The sequence below is a fragment of the Tympanuchus pallidicinctus genome, unplaced genomic scaffold (genome assembly GCF_026119805.1).
Source record: "Tympanuchus pallidicinctus isolate F22 unplaced genomic scaffold, pur_lepc_1.0 scaffold28, whole genome shotgun sequence".
NCBI lineage: Eukaryota > Metazoa > Chordata > Aves > Galliformes > Phasianidae > Tympanuchus > Tympanuchus pallidicinctus.
Genome location: NW_026294745.1, coordinates 4,932,652 through 4,952,812, shown reverse-complemented (window position 1 = coordinate 4,952,812; position 20,161 = coordinate 4,932,652). Strand labels below are relative to the sequence as shown.

The window sequence follows — 20,161 nt, the reverse complement described above, 5'->3', positions numbered from 1 at the left end:
GAATGAGTCTTTCTTTCCTCTTCTTTTGAAAATTCACATCCAAACTTTCTTCTCTGGTGCAGATCGTTGTCTCATTGCTCCTCTGAAAGGTGCCGTGCTGAGTGAAGGGTACTTTTTTAGCAACTGCTGAAATAAATGAAATGATAAAAAAGATTTTACTCTAGGGTTCTCTGCCTTGTTTTTGAACTTTCCTAGGAAGGATACAAACTACCTTCTTAGAGGCATCTTCATCCTGATGTTTATCAGCTCCACCCTAAAGTGAGCTAAAACTCTCTCGTATGGTGTCAGTGCAGGCTTTGGCAGAAAAGATGTTGTACGTCCCTTCAGCATAGAGCCTGAGTTGTCAGATTCTGAGATGCCTGTTCCCAGTCCATCCAAGCAACCTCAAACAGCACAGCCAACTGGAAAGACCCTTGCTGGTCTTTTAGAAGTGTGAGGACACAAGGTGGGCTGTTCACATTTCTAAATGATTGGTTGGGTGGGACCATCACACAGGGTCTCACCCTCATACAACGAATATTTAAATCTGTATTTGAGCAAGTGTTGCAAGTTGCTGTTAGGTTCATTCTCCTGCCCTGCGACTGCAAAACAGGTACACAGCAACACTGACCTTCCTTATCACAGCACAGCACAGTCCTTCAGCTCTGACCCTTCGCTCAGCTTGAAACCTCAATAAGCAGGAAAGTAATTACTTAGAAAATCACTGTTCTTGGATAACGTGCCCTGTCCTCCCATCATTGTTTTAAAAGCGCAGGCATTGTCTATCTATTTCACTCAGCTCTGAGAAATAGATATTGAAGAAGGAAAATTAATCAGCCAAAGCTTTCACTCCTGAAATCAGGGTTTCAGTCGTTTATTCCCAAAAGATTTTGCACACTTCATTACTTCCAGTTTATATGTGGAATCACTATATTAATTTTCACATCGGTTGTTCTCATATTTGAGTCTCTTCTATTTTGGAGAAACATCATCAAATATCAGATAAAACCGAGCTAAGAGATTAAAGTTATATAAACCTCAGCAAGTTCCTTGGACAAGTTTTGTAGCAGGGGTAGTTAGTGCACTCACTGAAGTATAGAATTCTGCAAAATATTTCTGGATTCAGCTATCGATCTTTCCAATAGAAATTAAGAGATTTCATCCCTGTGTTGCTGGGAGAAGAGTTAGTTTTCATTCAGCAATGTTGCCTCCATTACCATGGGCTTTCCTCAGGTGTGTGTTCAAGTACTTGCCAGAGTTGCAGTGGTGCTGAGTTGGACAGGTACAGAACTGAATAAGGTTCACGAACTCGAGACACTGAGTAGTGTTGAAATCTGATGCACGTAAGCAGCTGGCTCTCAAGAGCTGTGATTTTATTCTGAGCAGAAACCCTGCAGTTCAACAGTGCATAAACTGCACTGAGGGAGATGAGGCAAGCAGCAAGAGCAGGAGAGTGCCCGGCTCTTGCAGACGCTTCCCAGCAGCACTGAGATGTTCTGGATACAGAAGCACCTCTCTGCAAATTATGAATTACATGCTCTAAAATGCAGAGACATCAATGTTGAACCGTGAACACTTACATGGCTCCCTGGGAACACGTGCTTTCAAGGCAGTGATCTAGGAGAGCGGGGCTTCTGCCTGATAGTCACGCTGCACTGATTTCTGATGGATGGATTTGCTAAAGCATTTGGCTGTGCTGTTGTGTTATGCTGGCCTATAGACACACAGTGCAATTCTGTGGCTTTTAAATGAGATGCCGGTGTAATTATGGTGATGAGAAGAGGGAACATGTGAATTGATGAAAAGGATCAGGAAGTCTGCACACAGAACTGAAATTTGAAGGCACGCTTGATATGAACTTAGTAACTGTAAAAATGTAAGGTGTGTTTCTAAAAGCAAGGGGAAATCAGAAAAGTGAGCAGGCTTTCAAAATCTCCTCAAGTCTGATACAGTCTGATACAGGCCTAGTTTTCTAACCAGCATCCCACATGGTGAACTGCAACTGTGTCCAGTTTTCAGGGCACACAAACTGTTCCACAGTGATTGTGTTTAGATCCACATGTCTTTTCAACGCTTTCATAAGGTTGTTCAAGAACAAAAAAATTGCACATTCATTCAGCCCCTGTTGACACCCTCCCTCTCAAGGCTTCCTTTTACACTGTCTTTTCAAATAGGGGGTTTGTTTGGAGACTGTGTGCTCTGTAAAAGAAAAGACCAATAATTAGTAACGTTGTGATTGGTTTTGTGTTTGGCATAGCTGAATACTTACTCCTGGATCTCCCAAGGGACCAAAGGTTTTCAGTGGAATCTCTGTGTCCTGGTATCAGCAAGGATCAGAGCCCGGCTGCTGCAGTCCAAATGACAAAGGGGATGTAGCCTTGAAGTGCAAGCAGCAGTAAAGGAGTAGCAAGAATAAAGTGTGAGATTTTGTAAAGATTTCTGCCACAGTTCAAAGTCAGTTCCTTTTCTTCCCCTGTGCTAATAGTCTGAAATTTTGGAGCAATTGATGTTTCCCAATTCGGCTTCTGCAGGCAATTCATTTTGCATGTTTGACATTTAAGATGTGAAGAGCCTCTAACGTGAAGATTTAAATGAGGATGGTTATTTTGACACGCTGTGTCCATCACGTCATTTTCCATTTGTGTTCCTGAGAACACTGCCCAAAAATGTCCTTATCATCTGGCAACAAACTGTGTAACAAAGGATACTTTTTCAGAGAGTTTCTAACGAATTTGGCTATGCACTGAAACAGGCTGGATTTTTTTCTGCATACAAAAGATAATGCTGCATTTTGGAACAGCTAGGAAGGTGCCTTCTCTTCAGAGCTCTGGCTCCTCTTCCCTCATCTGCCGTGATTTTGATGGACTGCTCTGTTTGATTTCATGATCAGCAGCCACCAACACTGGAGTCATTAATCAGCCTCCCTCAACCAAGCACTGCACAGCTTTCTGCTTTATCTTCCTTCTGCAGCAGTGGTGCATTTCATTGTTGCATATGTTCTCACTTACTGCTCTAATATGGCATAGCTTGGTACTGCATGCAGTGAGTGTGTGTGCACTGAGTCAGCCATTCCAGAGAGCATGTGTGTCTCACACATGGATGCAAACGAGCACCTGACATGCCCACAGGATGCCTGCTTTGGCTGGAGCCTGCGTGCCCTTCTCACATGCAGTCAGGCCTTGTGCTGGTCCACCACACTGATGGTGATGCAGCCACCTTTACGTGTCCGATGGGCATCCTGCCTGTTCCATAAACTCTACTACTGCAGGGCTCCAGAATGTTATTCTGCATCCTTACTGCCCTGCCATTCCTAGCCAAGCTTTTTGGGTCGCTTTATTTCCCATTGCTGTTTCTCTCCAAAGGAATTAGCATACCTTCCTTTCATTATGCTTGACAGTTTTTTTCCTGCAGCTCCTGAACAGCAGATCTATCCTCGAGTTCTGTTCCTATGGCCTGGTGTGACTCTTCTATTGCAGAAGGCATGATCTGTAAGAAAAACTAAATGCTTATGCAGGCTCCCTAACCTATCTGCCAGGTCAGGGTTGAGGTGCTGCTTAGGAGCCTGAATTTCTGGCCAGTGCACCCTGACTCTGGTAGCCATCCCACAGCAGCACTGCTCGTGGCCACATAGTGCCCCTGCTCTGGTAGCAGCATGCTGTGTCTTTCAGCAGTGCAAGATCATGCTATTCTATGTTGTATTTTAAGATTTTAGCTGCAAAAGCCATTTTAGTATGTTAACTTTTTACTCCTGCTGTTGATTAAATTTAAAGCTGATCTTCAGTTCTGTGAAAGAATATTCCACCAATCAATTAATTAATTCTCTCAACACCTTTTGAGGTGTTGCTAATCAGTAATACACATCCAATTGCTGTTCTGTTCTGACACTTTCCTTCTAAAAATGCCACTGTTTTACTGTGAAGTCTTTATCTTAAGGAAGAAGGTCCTTTTATAGGAAGCGTCTGCAATGCAAGTTTATTCTACTTTGCAGCCACGATGTGCAGAGGGCAGGCACCTTCTTGTTTGTCAACCCTTGGGTGGTGAGCAGTGCTTAGGATGTCCTAACACGGTTTTGCTCATATATCTAGTGCTAACTTTCCAGCAGAGTGCCTGATGCACTGTATTGAAAGCAGTAGGTATACTGGGGTTTGTTAGGTGTGAGAGCAACCTGGTGCTTACAGCCAGGCAAAGGTCTCATGGTTTATGAGGGGCAGGTTTGTTAAAGGTGTTTGCAATATGGCAGTTATGCTGCAGTCCAGTATAAAATAAAGCTCTAAGTGCGTTTATAAATGAATGTTAGGCTTTTAGGCTGCTAAGGCAGACCTGAAACTTTTACCCAGTATTATCTGTGCTTTGCAGATAGAGAAACAGGGGCAGGGGAAGGTGATCCACTGAAGATCAAATGAATGACAGAGATGAGAGCAGAGTTGAGGTCTCCTGAGTCCCAGCACCGTTACCAGCTCACTGGGCTGTGCAATCGCATTACACTTAGTTTACAGTTGGATCAGTCAAAACACAGGAAAGTTAAGGGCCTGGGCTTGATGAGAACTAAATGTCTGAAACTCTGGTTGAACCTGATAGAAGTCTTGGCATGCACTGTTCAGAAAGCTCAGCAGTTCAGCTCCTGGGCAGTTTCTTCCATTGCATCAGGATGTGGCTGGGGCAAAGCCTCAGGCTTATCATTTCCAGCCATCCCTGCACCGATCACTGTCCTGTTCAGCTTCCAGGGTTGCAGCCGAGCAGATGTGCAGATGTGCAGTGGCTATCGGAAGCCAAATTCAAGTGGAGATACATTGGCAGTGGAAATTTTTTAACTGGTGTCTCTGATGAGCAGGATGTCATTTCTTCTGCCATTGCACAGCCATTGTTGCTCATTCCTGAAAACATTTTTTTTCAGAATATGCCATGAGGGCTTGTGGAGTTTGCATTTGCATATATTGAATGAGAAAAAATAAAACATAGAAGAGAGGGAGGGAGTTGCAAAGGTAGTCCTCACTTTGTCTGTGAGTGATGATTATGTAGTTGCATCCAAAATATATTTCCCACCCCCATTCAATTAACAGGTTGGTATTTAAATGGACAGAGTTGGAAACTGCAAAAATCCATCTCACAGGGAGAGAGATTGCGGCACCTGAGAGCAGCCTGCAAAACCTACATGTTCTGCTCCTCATTAGGAGTTGAGGGAGAACATCTTCAGGGGAGCATCCTACTGCTTTAGGGAGCTGCCTCTGCAGGATTTTTTTAGGGAGCTAGAAAGGAAATGGATCCCAAATCCCAAATCCCAAACTAGTAGCTCCATTTTACAAAGCAGTGGTGCTCTAGCACTCACCCAGTGATGTCTGTTCTTAGCTTTATGTGCATAGAAGGCAAATGAAGATAGTGGCTAGTGCTGTTTCTCCCCATTCCCTTCCCTTTTTGTCCTTAAGAGATACCTAAACCCTCAAAAGCTTGTTTAGTTTCAGAGCTGTTGAGTTTTCTTTCTTTGGTCACGCAGTTCTTTTATTTCAGTTTCTAGACCTAATTATTCCTTGGATGCCTAAAAGTGATTTTTCTATGACAGAGTATCTCAGCTTTTGTTTAGGCAAGTCTGTCTTCAGACATGACTACTAGGAACTATAAACAAGAATACACGTTTTAGGAATTAATTTGTATCTGTAAGTTTCATCTCTCACAAAAATCCTGGTATGTAAGCATATACATTAAGAGAAGATGGATGTTCCACTCAGCCTCAGTTTCCTTTGACCTTTTGGAACAAATGGGTGCAGGAAGATGACTTCCCTAAGGCTGAAATTCCTCTGTTAGAGTTGATTCCAAGAGAACCAAACTTCATAGTGATTGATCCGTGGCTCTCGTCGCAGCCTTAATTTTAATATGTGAGTAAAGGGAGTCCTCATTTCTGAGAAAGTTTATGTTTTATTGTGCATTAATCTTCAAATGAATCATTATCTAGTTCTTGTTCACCACTATCTTGAGCAGCACTTCAGCTTCAGTGCATTGTGTCTATAAACCAAAGGAGAAATAGACCAATGTTTCACTTACTTGAAGAGAGTACTTAACCTCACATCCCACGTGTGTCTCATGGACAATTGGCCCAAGTGTGTCTGGCAGTGTGCTTGATTTTTGCATGGCTCTGATTCCACAAGTCACTGTCCATTGGAGGATGGAAGTACACGCTAGCAGATAAACTTTATTGACTTCAGGACTAAGCAATGTTTTGCGTGTGTAAATTTATTGTGAAATGGTTTCTGTAGTAGCTAAAAAATGACTTCATTTTTTTCTTTAATCCCTCTGTGCAGGACACCAGCCATGATTGGATGCTCATTTGTAGTAGACCGAGAGTATTTTGGTGAGATTGGCTTGCTTGACCCTGGCATGGAGGTTTATGGAGGAGAAAACATTGAATTAGGCATGAGGGTGAGTAAGAAAGAAGACACTTTGTGCAATGTTTATTTGCAAAGAAAAATGGGAGCCCGTGGCCCAACAGAATTGCTGCCTGACTGATAGGCTATTATGCTGAAGTAATTGTTACTGCAGTGCTATCTAGAACTGACATTCCCAGTAAATGGATGTTCCTGGCCTTACTGGCATTGCAACGACTGATAACAGTCAGAAATATGGTCCATTGGTTCGTTTTGTCAGTGTCTGAACTCAGTGAGACAGATTCGCTGCCTTTCCCGGTAGCTGGGCTTGTGATAAGAGCTGTGCTAAGTCTGTGTGTGCTCATTGTGCAGATGATGATATACGTATGTTGTCTTAGCAGATGCAGTGGTAACAGAAAACTGAGGCCAGGCTGAAAGAAATCAGCTGTAGTGTGCTATGTACTGCTCATAATGAAGGCAGTGGCATTTTAAAAAGTTAATGGTCTTCTTTATAGAGTAAGTATTACAGGGTACAGGTATCCAATCCTGCTGGCCTCAAAGGCTGTGAGAATAATGTTGGAGAAGTCACAGAGTACACATCTTGAGGAAGGCAACGTTGGCAAACATCAGCAATCTCAGAAGAATGTACAGAAATCAGTATACTTCTGTGTGCATCCATCTTCCCAACTGCCTCCACCCCTTTCAGCCCGGTGCACGAGGACTGCTGTGGAATCAGAACTGAGCACCTGGCTGTCTGCACTAGTTAGGATCTGGCTGAGCTCTGGGTGGGAGGGATTTGGGAAGATGTTCTTACATAAAATGACACTTCACAGATGCTGAAAAGGTACTGCAGGATGGAGGGATGAATTTTGCCTGGTTCTTACTACAGTGCAGAGCATGGACAGATGGCTTCTGCACAGCATCAGGCTTCTGAGCCTGTAAGAGGTTTGATAGTTGTGATCCTTTGCCCTTGTTTTCAAGGTGCTCCTTTCCAGCAAGTCCTTCTGAAGTCCAAGGAACCTGCCATTGCTTAGCACTTGAAAATTAGTCTACTTAATGTTGCATGAACACAGTTTCCTCATTATAAAGCTTGCTGTTTAATTATTTTCCCCTTACTCTTTATTCCCTATTTCACAGTAACACGTCCCTAGCGTGTGTAATGTGCTCATTAAAGCATATATTCTGCTCACACTGAAACACTGAGCATCAAATTAGTCCATCCTTTATCCAGCTCTTTTTTTCTGAAATGATTACAAACTCCTTCACACCAGTGGGCTGGGGGAGAAGGTCATCATCGCCAGCACTTGTTTCCACACATGGGTGTGTGTTTGTTATTCCAGCATCACACGAGGGATAGTTTTTAATGGCACCATGCAGCTACACTGCTTACACTTTAAGGTTCAGAATTCACACAGGGGACAGAAAAACTGCTACCACAAATCATCCAATTTTCCTTAAGAGGGTCAGGCTATTACCAGGATTGTGTGAGCTTTCCTTTATCATTGTGCAGGGCTTTCAGCTGTTTGAAACTTTTTCCACATGGCTGCTTCCAGAATAGATTGAACGCTCTGGCGAAACTCTGGTGTGGCTGATGAATAAGTCTCCTAAGAAATCTGAAAGCTGTCGCTCTTCCTTAGATGAGAAGAACTTGCTGGGTACGATTAGGGCTCCTGGTAAACAGAGGCAAAGGTTTTAATAGGATTATGAAATGGCACTTGCTTGAAAAGCCAAGGATTTGAGTCTGTGAGGGCGGATTTTCAGGGGAAGGGAACATGTTAAAGTTGTAAACACAGAGGATCTAGAAACAAGTTCTCAGTCTTTGTACTTCGGCACTTTTTGGTTGTGTTTTTGTCTGCCTGTGTGTTTTTGGTTGGCTTGTTTCTTTCTTTCTGTATAAGGAATAATGAACCTTACTCATATGTGTTTGAGAAGAGCTCTGTGAAGTTTAGTCTAAAATGAGCTTGTCCGTAACATGGACATTTATCTACATTCTCAGCCTGAATCTAGCACAGTGAGTAATGTGAGGTGTGCACCTGGTAACCCACAAGTCCTGCACTGATCCCCTCCTTTGTTCTCTCTGAGGTGTCAGAAACCAGCAGCATGAAAATGCACAGAGTCCTCCTCTCCTCCCTAAAGGATATTTATGAAATCACTGTGAATTTAGAAAGATTTTTTTTAACTGCAGAATCTCAAAGTAAGTTGCAAAACTCCTTCCTTTCCCAAGGCTGATCCACACAGGAGCTGCCACAGAGCGTGGCCAGCTGCAAACCAGGGCCTTGTTCCTTGTGAGTGTGACTGGGATCCTGCTGTGTCTCCCTGTATGCAGGGGAAACTCTGCCAACATGGTGCAGTACTGGAGGCTGCAAGCTGAGCAGGGAGCAGAGGCAGGCAGTCATCAGCCTGTCCACAGTGCACGAGGGATGTTGCTGCCCAGTGTGACTCTGACTGTGTGGAGCAATGAAAGACAGCAAAGGAAAGTGTAAATGGATGAGTAAAGAGCAAGAAATAATGGTGGTGGAACGTGTTCAGCTGAAAACAGGCCCTCTTTTAAAAAGCTGGAACACTAATCCTTTAAACTTCTTTGCATATTATCACCATGTTATTACTAAAGGAAAAGGGATTAGGCTCAAAGTGTCTGAATTAGATTACACTGCATCTAATGAACCTTCCTTTAAATAGTTTTCATAATGTGAACTAGGGAAAGGCAGTGCAACTAATGAGCTGATTTGGGAGGGTACTGTTTGATAACCCAGCTAATCCCCCTCAAATCTATTGTTTATTAAAAAAAATGATGATCTTGGGTATTCCACTACTGGCTTTTCCCTTTTCTAAATTCCGGAGATGGGAATAGTTAGATAATTAACCTAGGCAGTTTTCTGTGTTGACTAAGCAGTGTGTAAATGGTCTGGGGCTACCACATGTATTGGAAATTGGACCCAGTGCTTTGCAATTCTTTATTTAACTCATATTCATCTTTCTGCTTAAATCAGAGCTGCGACGTTCTCCTGACAGCTTTGCAATGAAGCCAATGTCTGCCAGGCTATGGAGGTTCTGCTTTGGTTGAGAAAAAGCAGCAGCCATTCTGGGAAACAGGAGGGAGTTGGTGTTGGTGCTGGAGTAGGAGCTGGACTTGATGATCCTTATGGGTTCCTTCCAACTTGAGAAATTCTGATTCTATGGGGAATTCTTCTCAGTGCTATCTCAAAGATTTAAAAAATAGTTATAAAACCAAAAATGACTTGTCCAGTTGAGATTGATTTGTCCAGTTGAGACATCTTTAAGAAATTCCGTGTTTAAGAAGTCCTGGTCAGAGAAATCCATTGGAGGTATCCATAGGTACCAGTGTGACAACATAGTTCTGTAGCTGATAGTCCAGCAGGGCTCAGCTGGATCCTTAAGGTTAGTTGTGACCACAGCTTGTGCAGAGGTGTCACACGTGGCTTGTGCCACTTTGGGCAACTGGTAGCAGCGTGCCTTTGGGAACACACAGTACCTTGGGATTGAGAAGAATGCCTGAAAAGAGAATAAAAGTTCAGATTATTTGCTCTCTCTGCTGTTGTGATTTCATGGTTAGCAGTGCTCAAGCAGCCTAGCTGAAGGCAGACCTGTTGTGTACAAAGAAATGCAGTCCCAACTCAGACCATGCAGAAATACTGTTTGTACTGCTCAACATCCTGATGCAGCTATACTGGAATTTCTCTACCAGGAAATAAAACCTGTTACCTAATGCACTTTCATGCACAAGCAAATCATACTTTCCCAATTTATGTGATCTGACCCAGCTTTGCTTTCCTTAAAAACAGATGAACTGTATTTTCTCTGAGCAGAAATGCTAATGGCAGGTTGTTGAGTAGTGAATTCCTGACCTGATTTTATTACTTTCAGCTAAGGAGATTTAGATTCCTTTGAGCAGTCAGTGTTTTAAACACAGATTCTGGGCTGGTATGCTGTAATAAAAATGTCACAAGATTTATGTATGGCAAATTTTAATTCTGAATTCTGGATGATGCTTTTTACCCCGGTGATTCATGAGGTCAGACTCCCTTTGCCCTGGAGCTAAGAAGCAGGAATGCCATTTTAGAGAGTTTTTCAGAATTTCATGCTATTTTTCCCACGTGCTGTGATGGAGTAGAAATGAAAATTGCACAAAAATACATGTTAATCAAAATGTTTATCTCAGTTAATAAAAAAGGCTTCATTTTTATTTTGACCTTTTCTGAGCTGCAATTTTTAGTATAAAGAAATTCCGGTTCGAATTTAATTACTTAAATGTCATCTAACATTTAAGTATTTTATTAACAATTCCTAGCTTCTGAAAATGCAGTTCACAGTGTCCTTACACATGCCTATTCACAGTGGATTGCAATAAATCAGCATTTTCAGCATGAAGTTAAATGCTATTAAAATGATTGTGCCCAGTTATGCACAGAACTCTGCATTGCCTGAGCAAAATCCTATTAAGTGATGTAATCTACTGCTAGTTGAAGTTACCCCTGTGCACAGGTTGCAGAGATTCTGTGATAAATCTCCCAGTCTCACCTCCCAGATAAGCCGTGTAAGTAAAGGTGCCCTCTTTTCCATCTCCAGTTTAATTTAGCATTTTTATAGGCATTTCCAAAGGTAAAAGAATGTTAAGGTTGTAAAGTCAAGCACTAAGAAATCATGAAAGGATTGAATTCACGGTGTCTGGATTACATTAATTTGCAACTCCTTTTCCTCTTTAAAGGAGGGATTGGAAAAATCTATTCTATGGTGATGTGCATATATGAGGAGCCAACTCCTCTGCCCGTCTAAATGTTCAGTATCTTTTAATTCCTGAGAAGCTACACTGATTCAAACAGGATGAGATTAGGCTTGACATTTGTATAATGCAATACTGCATTCTGTCTGGAAAAGGAGACAGACTTGGTTGTAAGTGGAGATGGAGATGCTCTTGCAGACATTTTATCCCAGGATGCTGAATCCCAGGGAGGCTGAAGCCACCACAAGTCACTGCCAAGCCATTAGAGATGGCCTTTGGCCCATAGCAAACATCTTGTGTCTTCCTTACCAGAAATTTCTATATTCATAACTGTACTCAAAATGGAATTCACCATCTTTTTTTTTCTGGGGAGAGAATCCATCTCCCTACCTGCGTGCTATGTCTTTGAACCAGATGGTGCCTTTTTTAATTATTATTATTAAATTGAAAATAACTGTAACCTCAAATGGAAAACAATGTTTTCATCAGAACATAGTGCAGTGGTGCTCTAGCATGAAATTGCCAGCAAACTACAGAACTAGAGCTTGTGAATACTGTTAAAAACATTTTCTAAAGTGGAAGCATTGGAAATAGCTCAGAAAAGAGCATCTGGCCATTTGGCTTCAATATCACATCATGCTCCATCGAGTGTAACATTTTATGTTACAAACTCTTTCATGTACTAGAACATTATAAAAGCACGAAGCTGGAAATTTCAGAAACAGATCAGCAGCTAAAGAACTGAGAAAAGAGAATGCCTCCTTAGTCCTCTCTGCTTTCTTCTCAGCCATTTCCTGCAGGTTTCGTCTAATACGGATTCTGCTGCAGCATCAAGCGTGAACTGAATGGCAGTGAGTAAAAATGCAGAGAAATTGTGTGTGCTAATTGTGCTGAGATTGAAATAGCTTTCCCCTGCCTAATGATGAGACTGAACCAAAAGCCTGGAGATGAGCTGCAGCTGGTGAGAAACTTCCTGATACAACCTGTTTTCTATTGAAAACCAAAACTCGTCCAGGGCTCCAAATGTTCCCTAGGATCTTTAATTTTGATGATGGTTACTGAAAGCCTGACTTGGGCTGCTGTGTATCCAGAGGTTCCTGACTCGTCCCTTAGCTGCATGCCCAGCACACCTGGAAAAAGCTTTTTGTGAATGAACTATTTTGAATCTTTTTCAGAACTCTTAAAAATGTCCATAACATATGAATTTATTAAAAATAATTATGTTTCATGGAAAATCTAAAAATGGAATGCAGTGTGTAAGGCTATCTGTTGTTCTCAGAGCAGGAAGAAGCCCGTTTGCTAGTTGACTTTATGTCTAGCTCTGCAGGAGGTTTTCAGTCCTGCTCTGAGACCCTGGGCAGCACTGGGCAGAGGCCACTTCTTGGCTCCAGTCATCAACTGTCCAAAGGGGAAAAAAAAATAAAATTACTCATCCTACTGAAGTTTATCATTTCCTTCAGTTCCACACCCTTTAAAAGCTTTGTGGAATGTATCACGGCAATGTTTTGGGATATGATGTGTGCAGTAATACATCTTCAGATCATACTGACTGCCAGGAGTGGGAAACTTGATGGCACCCATTTGCACATTTTCTTCATACTTTTTTATTGTTATTGTGGAGCTGAATATCAATACCTGATGTGTTTCTGCATGAATAACATTATGAAAATTAAGGAGTTTTAGTACAAAATGAAGGAAATGAACAAGAATTCCAATAAGATATTGAAAGTCTCCAGTAAAACATCATCAAACTCTCTGATTTTGCATCCTCCATTGGAGAAGTACTGAAACAGGGTGACTGAAAGGCTTTGTTGGCACTTTATTATAACTTACACAGCTCCATATGTAGTGTCAGTGGTTGTGCACTGCAACTATTTTAGATCCATAAGGAAGATTATCTTCGTATCACCATATGTCGTTGTTTGTCCTCACTGAATATCAGATTGGACTGCGTGAAAATGTTAGGCACATTTAGTTAGTTAGGCACATCTATGCCCAAATGCACATATCTTCACTGGTAACTTCCTCTAACACAGCACGAAGGTGTTAGCTATTTCAAACAAAGGGAGAACCAACACAGAATGGCAATTCTGTCATTTCTGTTTCTGTTCTAGGCTTAGAAAAAGCAAATGCAGCAGAAAAAGTACTAATACTATGTACAGAACTTACAGTGTGAAAAATGCAGTCAAGAAGAACTCAGGGAAGTATCAAAATATGACTGAAATCTGCTGAATTGCAGAATTCAAGTGTTTTTGGCTGTAATAAGAAGGTATTTGTGTGTTTTAGCAAAACTGTAGCTGTGTATTTTTACTTGAAATGGAAGAGATTTTTTTGTGTGTGTGTCTAGTAGGGTGTCATTTTTGTTAATGTCTTTGTATTAACAGAAAAATAGTTAAATAAATTCGAAGTGTGTTGTGCCCATAATTCCTGGCCTGGTCTGGAGAGCAGATAAGTACATGTATCTCCACCCAACAGAGGAAAAACTGAGCCAGGAGACTAAAAATGTCCTTGTAGGACATTTGAGTGTCATTTGATGACAAAGCTGAGGCTGGAACTATTTTAAATAGACTTCATTATATTTCCCTACCAATTGCTCTGATTTCCAAGCCTGAAATGATTTCTGTAGGATGCAATACATGTGTGTTAGAGGAACTGTACTTAACGGCTGTGTGTGTTCAGGTCTTGACTGAGTGATGAGAAGGCAAGAGAGATGGACTAAGTGAATTCCTAAGCACATTCCTGGGTAAGAGGGCACACTCAAATCAACTCTTGAGATCTGTTTTTCTGTTACTGCTTCCAGCTGGCCTCACCGTATTGCACTGACAGGTCACAAGGTTTCTGGTGCATCTTCTCCCCGTCCGCCCCTGAGTACTTCAACCTTTCATGCTCCTTGTCTGGGCACTCACTGCTATCTGCTGGGCCCAGTGAGACTTGTGACAAGTTCAGCCCCAGTTAGCTGCGGTTCAAGGTCAAATGAGACTTTAAAGTATGAATAAATGTCAGGGTTTGCTGGCACATCGATCTCAGTCTTTTTGATTACTGCCAGATTGCATGAATAAATTAGCCTTGACAGGTGCGATAAATTGTATAGACTACTGATCTCCAACAGTAAATGTTAAAGAAGGACGTGGGAGGCATAGAGGGGAAAGTACCTTCTGCAGATGCATGTATTATACGAGGTGAGTTTTGATAGGGTGCTTCAGGGACAACATTTGGGCACAAAGAGGCCTTTTGTTCACTTGAAGGTATTTGCCATGCTGGAATGCATCTCCTGCTGAAGTATTGCTTGGCTTTGTTAGGAGGCGTTTGGTCCCCATGCATTAAGAGGAGGTTTCAACTGCCTTGCCCCCCAGCTGCCCTACCTACCCAGGGTGACTCTGAGATGTGTTGATCCTAGGCCTTCTGGCTCTCATGTCTGGTCATGGGCAAGCAGGTCTCTAACCAAAATAGAACTGGAGCAGAGGGTATTGGAAGTAGCACTTCACATGTGGTGACAGTGTATTTTGGACCATCAAGCTGTAATTTGTTTGCACGTTAGATCTTGTTGTGAAATCAACACAGATAATTGGAGCAGTTCACGTAACTCATAGTATATGCTTTCTTCTGCATGATTTCTTGTATGACATAATTGAGATTTCTTCATTTCCCTCCTATATATAGTATAGAAATCAATCATTATTTTGTTTAATTTTAATTGCTCTTTCGTTGGCTGCTAACTGAGCATGTGACTACCAGAAAGTCAGTCTTTTTGTCACAAACATAACTTTTTTTCTGTGTACTTTCATTCCCTTAAATAAGCTGCTTTTTGCAGCACCATGCACACAATGTCTCCCCAAATCTTGATAACTCATCTGCATGTCTCTGTATATGTGTTGATACGCATGTCGAGGTCGCAGAGCAATGCTTGTTCTGGGCCATCCCTCCCTTCGGGCTTCTGTGAAATCCTTGGGTTTGCATAGAAATGCTGAACTTCATAGCATGATTAATTCAAAATGCACAGTTTCAAATACAGAAATATTTTTTTCTTCAAAAGCAGGAATGTAAGGAAGTGCGATATTTTATAGCATTAGATATAAAAGGAGAGTCTTTGTTTTGACTTCAACCAATTTTCTAAAAGAGCAGATCTGCCTTTAAGGGGGCTTTAAGTTTCATTTCTCAATGCTTTGCGTAGCTGCAGCTCTGTTAGTTGTAAATATGCAATCATCACGTTGACGTGAATGACTGCATTAATATGCACAATCAATAGCATATATAATTTAAACAGGACTATTATAAATCTGTCCTATATATGTCATGCTGTTTGTGTGCTGTGACAAAGTCTTACACACTCAGTCCATGCAAAGTGGTAGAATATGAAGGAAGGGATTACAAAAAAGCATTTTTCCTTTCAGAGAAATACCTTTATTCGTATAGAAATACAGTAATTTAGCCAGAGGTTGAGAAAGAGAAGTCTGGGAAGGAAAAAGCGTTTCCTGTCCCAAGAACTCCAGCAGAGGGATGGTGTGCATCGTGCACCGTGCGTGTGGTTGGTGCCAAGGGCAGCCATGAGAACGGGTAGCATGGAATGCTGGAGGAAGAAAGATCAGCCACAGTGCTGAACCCTCCAAAGCAAGTTACCTAATGAGAAGAACTGTGAGAATGTGAAGTAGCTCTTGCAAGATTAGCCAGTGCAGGCAGGTGGCTCCAAGCCTCAACATGTGTGCTTTTCTGATTGCTGGCTGGGAAGAGGGGAAACGTTTACAAAGCGATTGGGAAGGGGATGGAGATAATACTTCCTTGGCCCTCAAAATACAGCACTAGATTTAGAAGTGAGGCAAAGAAACTGTCAAAGTAAATAGATAAGAAAAAAGCAACAGGATTCCTAGAACTGGAGCTTCTTAAATGCACACCAGATGTAGCAGACAGGGGATTTCTCATAAGGGTCAGAGCATCCTCAGTCAAAAAGGCTGCACTGATTATTAAGGATATTTTTTGCACACCCACAAAAGTGCTTCTTGGTATGTCTGTTGTTTTCAGATCTTGTAAACATTAATTCTCAAATGGCAAACCTTTAAAGCTTCCGAGTAAGCCAGAAGATGAGCCTTGGGGGACTTTATTTTGTGCCACGCAATATAATACAGTGAGAGTGGATTCGCATGATAAATTGTGGCTGTGTGATTTGCATGTATTACACTGCTCTGACTTCTCTGCTCCTCCCCAGTGATCCCCTGCTCCAACTGATGTGCCACTTTCTCAGGAAATTTAAATTTCACTCGCATTTAATTTTTGTCTTCTAAGCCATTTTGCTGATTTCTGTTCTGTGGCTCTGGGAAGAGGCTGGGCCATTGCACAGACATCTTACAGTCCAAAATAAACAGCTCTCCTTTCCCAGCCTTGTGACAGCCAGACCAGGAAAGAGAACTAAGGTTTTTCTCCCACCTTGCCTATCTCTTATACAGACACTTGATGGTTGAAATGTTATCTTCCCATACAATATAGACATTAGCAATTCATGCATACCTGTAAGGTAGGTGATGAACCTGTGTGGATTTTAATTAAAATATCAGTAACCAATTCCTCTAAAGACCTGGGTCTGGTTGTATCAGCTAATAAACATATTTTATGAGATCAGGTGCCTGCTCTCTAATAGACGCACATAGCAGCTGTCAGATGTTCATTCTTAATAGATCTGTTTTGACCTATCAATTAAAAACTAGTGATCATTCAGTATGTCTTGAAATTTTATTTAAAATTAGATTCAACATTCTTAAGCTAAAATGCCTTCTGTATGACTTTGGCCAATATCAAGCTGTATAATAATTAGTCACGGTCATGTTTACAATTCATGACCAGAAACTTAATTATGAGCAATGCATGAATTTGTGACAATGTTGCTTAAATTGTGACTTAATTGTAAACTGGAAAATAGCTAAATAATTTATTCTAAGTGATTAGTGGCATCAGTCCAAGACTCGCAGTTCAGTATTTGCAGCTCTCCTTTTCCTGCACGTGTATTCCTTTTCTGTTCCTTTTTTTTCTTCATCCCAGTTGGCACCCAACCTTCTTTCAGTCAGGAGTAGCAGGCAGTCAGAGCCTCCTCTTGTGTACAACCCTCCCTGTGTACAAGGACCAAAGATTTAAAAGGTGATTCTTTCGGGTGTCCAACTTAGTTCCTACAGACTGTAGGCATTGTACTTCAGCAGGAGTTTAACTCTTAACATGGCTGCCCAACAACAGGAACTTCAGGTCATCAGTGGCACTCAGGACTGAGTCAGCAAGGCACTCTAGAGTGGCAACTTCATATTTTTCTATGAATCCTTCAGCCAGGTTCTGGTGACATTCTTGTATTGTCTGTTGATGCTCAGCACTCCAGAAAGTCACTCGTAAAGGTCTGTTTGCATCTCATCCTCAGCACAGGATGAAGTGTTAAATGTCATTGACCGTGACAGTGTGGCACCTAGATTTCCAGCCTCATTTTCAGACTTTATATTTATTATATGTTCTGCTATATGTGGGCATGAGGAATCGAGGAGTCTGATAAACTGCTACTGGGGTTCATTTTCAGAGTAGTGTCTGGCAACATAGCTGGGCAATTCTCATTAATATTAATAGAAATTTAGGAGATAAATCTCCTTGAATAACTTTTAGAAAATTTACCCATAATGTGCCTTACATTTCAATAGGCCGAGTTGTGTTTTGAAATTACATTTGTGATGGGTGATGTGATAGGTATAATAACGAGGGATATGCAAAACCCAGTAGGATGCATATTTCTACATGACATTGGAGGTTTACAGTACTTTTAAATCAGAGCATCCTAGAATACTATTAATGCAGCCCCCTTTAACCTTAAGGGGTAATTTTTTTCTAAGTGATCCATGGGGGATTTGACTGTTAAATTTCCATTAACGCTAATGGGATTCACAGTGTTAGAAAGCAAGTTCTCCACTAGCTGTGCTGTAATTTTACCCCCTGCAGCAATTAATCATGCCCATTGCACTCTTTAATGGAAGTATGAAGCAGATTATCTGGCTAATCATGATATGTGATCAATGGACTCTTCTGCAATAATTGCTTGCTGACTAGTTATAACCAACTCAGTTTTAGGATTTTAGAGATGAGTGGCAAAAGACAGGGTGCCCCTTTACTGTTTCATGAGGATTAAAGACAGGAGGCTATGAAATTCACCTTTTTCTTTCTTTTCCCCCCCATCTTGTGTGCTAGGGTAAACCTATGCCATCTAACTATTGGTTTGGATGTTTTTTTTTCTCTCTGGCTTTCTCTGAAGGCTTTTTCATTGATAAAGCCTTTATCAAAGTGGAGCTTTGGGCTGAAACTCTCCTCCTGAGGATGCTCTTCGTCATGCGTTATATTATTATGGTTAAAATAACTGGCAAACATGCAAATCCAGGAGCACCATAGAAAATCAATAGCATTTCTTCAGGCAGAACACTAATTTGTAGCTACTCTGCATGACTGTGTCTTTTTCCTAATGAATTCTCCAGTGCAGAGGTGCACTAAACAACAAAGATAAATACTGTTGTGCAGAGGAGCATAATACAGATTTATAGCCTTAACAGAATTCAGAGTGCAGATGTTTTGCATATAACCAAGATTGCTTTATGAGTTTTTGCAAACAGGGGTACCTGTATTCTAAGATTTTTTTTTAATTCCCCAATGGAATTTGAAACGAATGAAGTGACAGAAACTTTGTAAGTACACTTTGGCACCATCCAAATGGCAGTGTCCTCCACACCCCAATGCAAGTGATTCAGCTCTTCTTAAAAGCTGCCTGCTAACATAGGGTAACTTTGAAGGAGAGGCATCATTGGAAACCAAATACTCTTACAAGAGCTCTTAAGCAATTTTGAAAATCCCTCCCAGAATATGCATGAAGTTAGCCAGGCCCCAGCTCATGAATAGCTTTATACTGCCCTACTGTCATTTGGCATGGAAACATTTAGTGCTTTGTTATTAATTCTTATATGTGCAGAAGCTGCTTTCTGCAGAAATCCTGATTATTTTTTTTCTTATGGGGCAAAATAAAACTGGCTGCTTCTATTATGCTACATTTCCATGGAGGAACCCTACTAATGTGCATAATATACAACAGCTGGAGGCAAGTGACGATCAGTTGCTTATACCAATGGAGGCCCTGCAATGAGCAGTTTACAAAGCTGGATAAGTAATGACAGTCCATGAACAAGGCACTCCACAGAGAAGCACGCTGACATAATTTTGGCTCCAAGCTTGATTCTCTTTGGTTGGTACTGGAAATCTATATAACACCTTTCCTTCCTGGCATCTTCTACTTTGAGAAGGTTCGGTTCATTGCAATAAGGAATTTCAGCTAAACTGCACAGCAGTCAATGGCCTGTGCAAAGGGTGGCCCTGCCGTACCTGGTCTCACTCTGGTGGGTGCTCCAGGACGAGGCCTTCGAGGTCATTTGTCACTCCCTGACTCTAGGCAGGGTACATGTACTGATTTGTAGTTAATGTGGGTGATCTCTGTAGCCTTTCTGATCAATCCAACCTAATTAAAGGAGTAATTCTCAGGGTTTAGGGCCAATTTACCTTTCCAAAATGGGATGAATGCCTGGAGCTCAACTAATAATGAGTAACATCTTAGAGCCAATTAAGTGAAAATGAATCAGTAGAGCGCATTAGGCTTGATAAAGTTCAATAGGAGATAGAGCAGGTATATTTTTCCTCATTAGGAACTCCTATGTTTTATGGAAAGTTGGAAAACAGCAACTTCTCACACGAGGATGTCAGGCTCTCATTCCTGAAAGCAGTCCATGTCCTTTAGTTCCAGCCAGCATCCTCATGGTTTCCCAGCACTGAGCTGTACTTCTGAGGGGTTGGGGGATGCAGAACAGCCCATACACAATATTTTTCTAGATGTTATTTTAGCAAATGTTCTTGCAGATCAGCCCTCATCTATGAAAAGATTCTATTAATATAACCAGCTGTGGAACAGGAAGACAGAATGGTGTTATTTGTAACTGCAAAACCCTTTCAAAGCACTATTCATCATCCAGATAACTTACTAAATGGTTTCTGAGAAGAACTATTAATTAACTGAGAAGAATGAGCCACATTAACA

The 20,161-nt window shown here is 41.4% G+C and overlaps 1 protein-coding gene across 7 annotated transcripts in view; it reads left to right on the top strand.

Moving 5' to 3' along the window:
* Nucleotides 1-20,161, top strand: part of GALNT9 (polypeptide N-acetylgalactosaminyltransferase 9) — a 154,550-nt gene that overhangs the window by 92,522 nt on the left and 41,867 nt on the right. For all 7 annotated transcript variants that reach the window (XR_008208653.1, XM_052691084.1, XM_052691085.1 and 4 more), the window contains one exon: nucleotides 6,273-6,390. Coding sequence is in view for 6 of the 7 variants with exons in the window: in XM_052691084.1 (XP_052547044.1) it covers nucleotides 6,273-6,390 (118 nt within the window). In the remaining variant the exon portion in view is untranslated. The remainder of the gene's footprint in view (nucleotides 1-6,272; nucleotides 6,391-20,161) is intronic.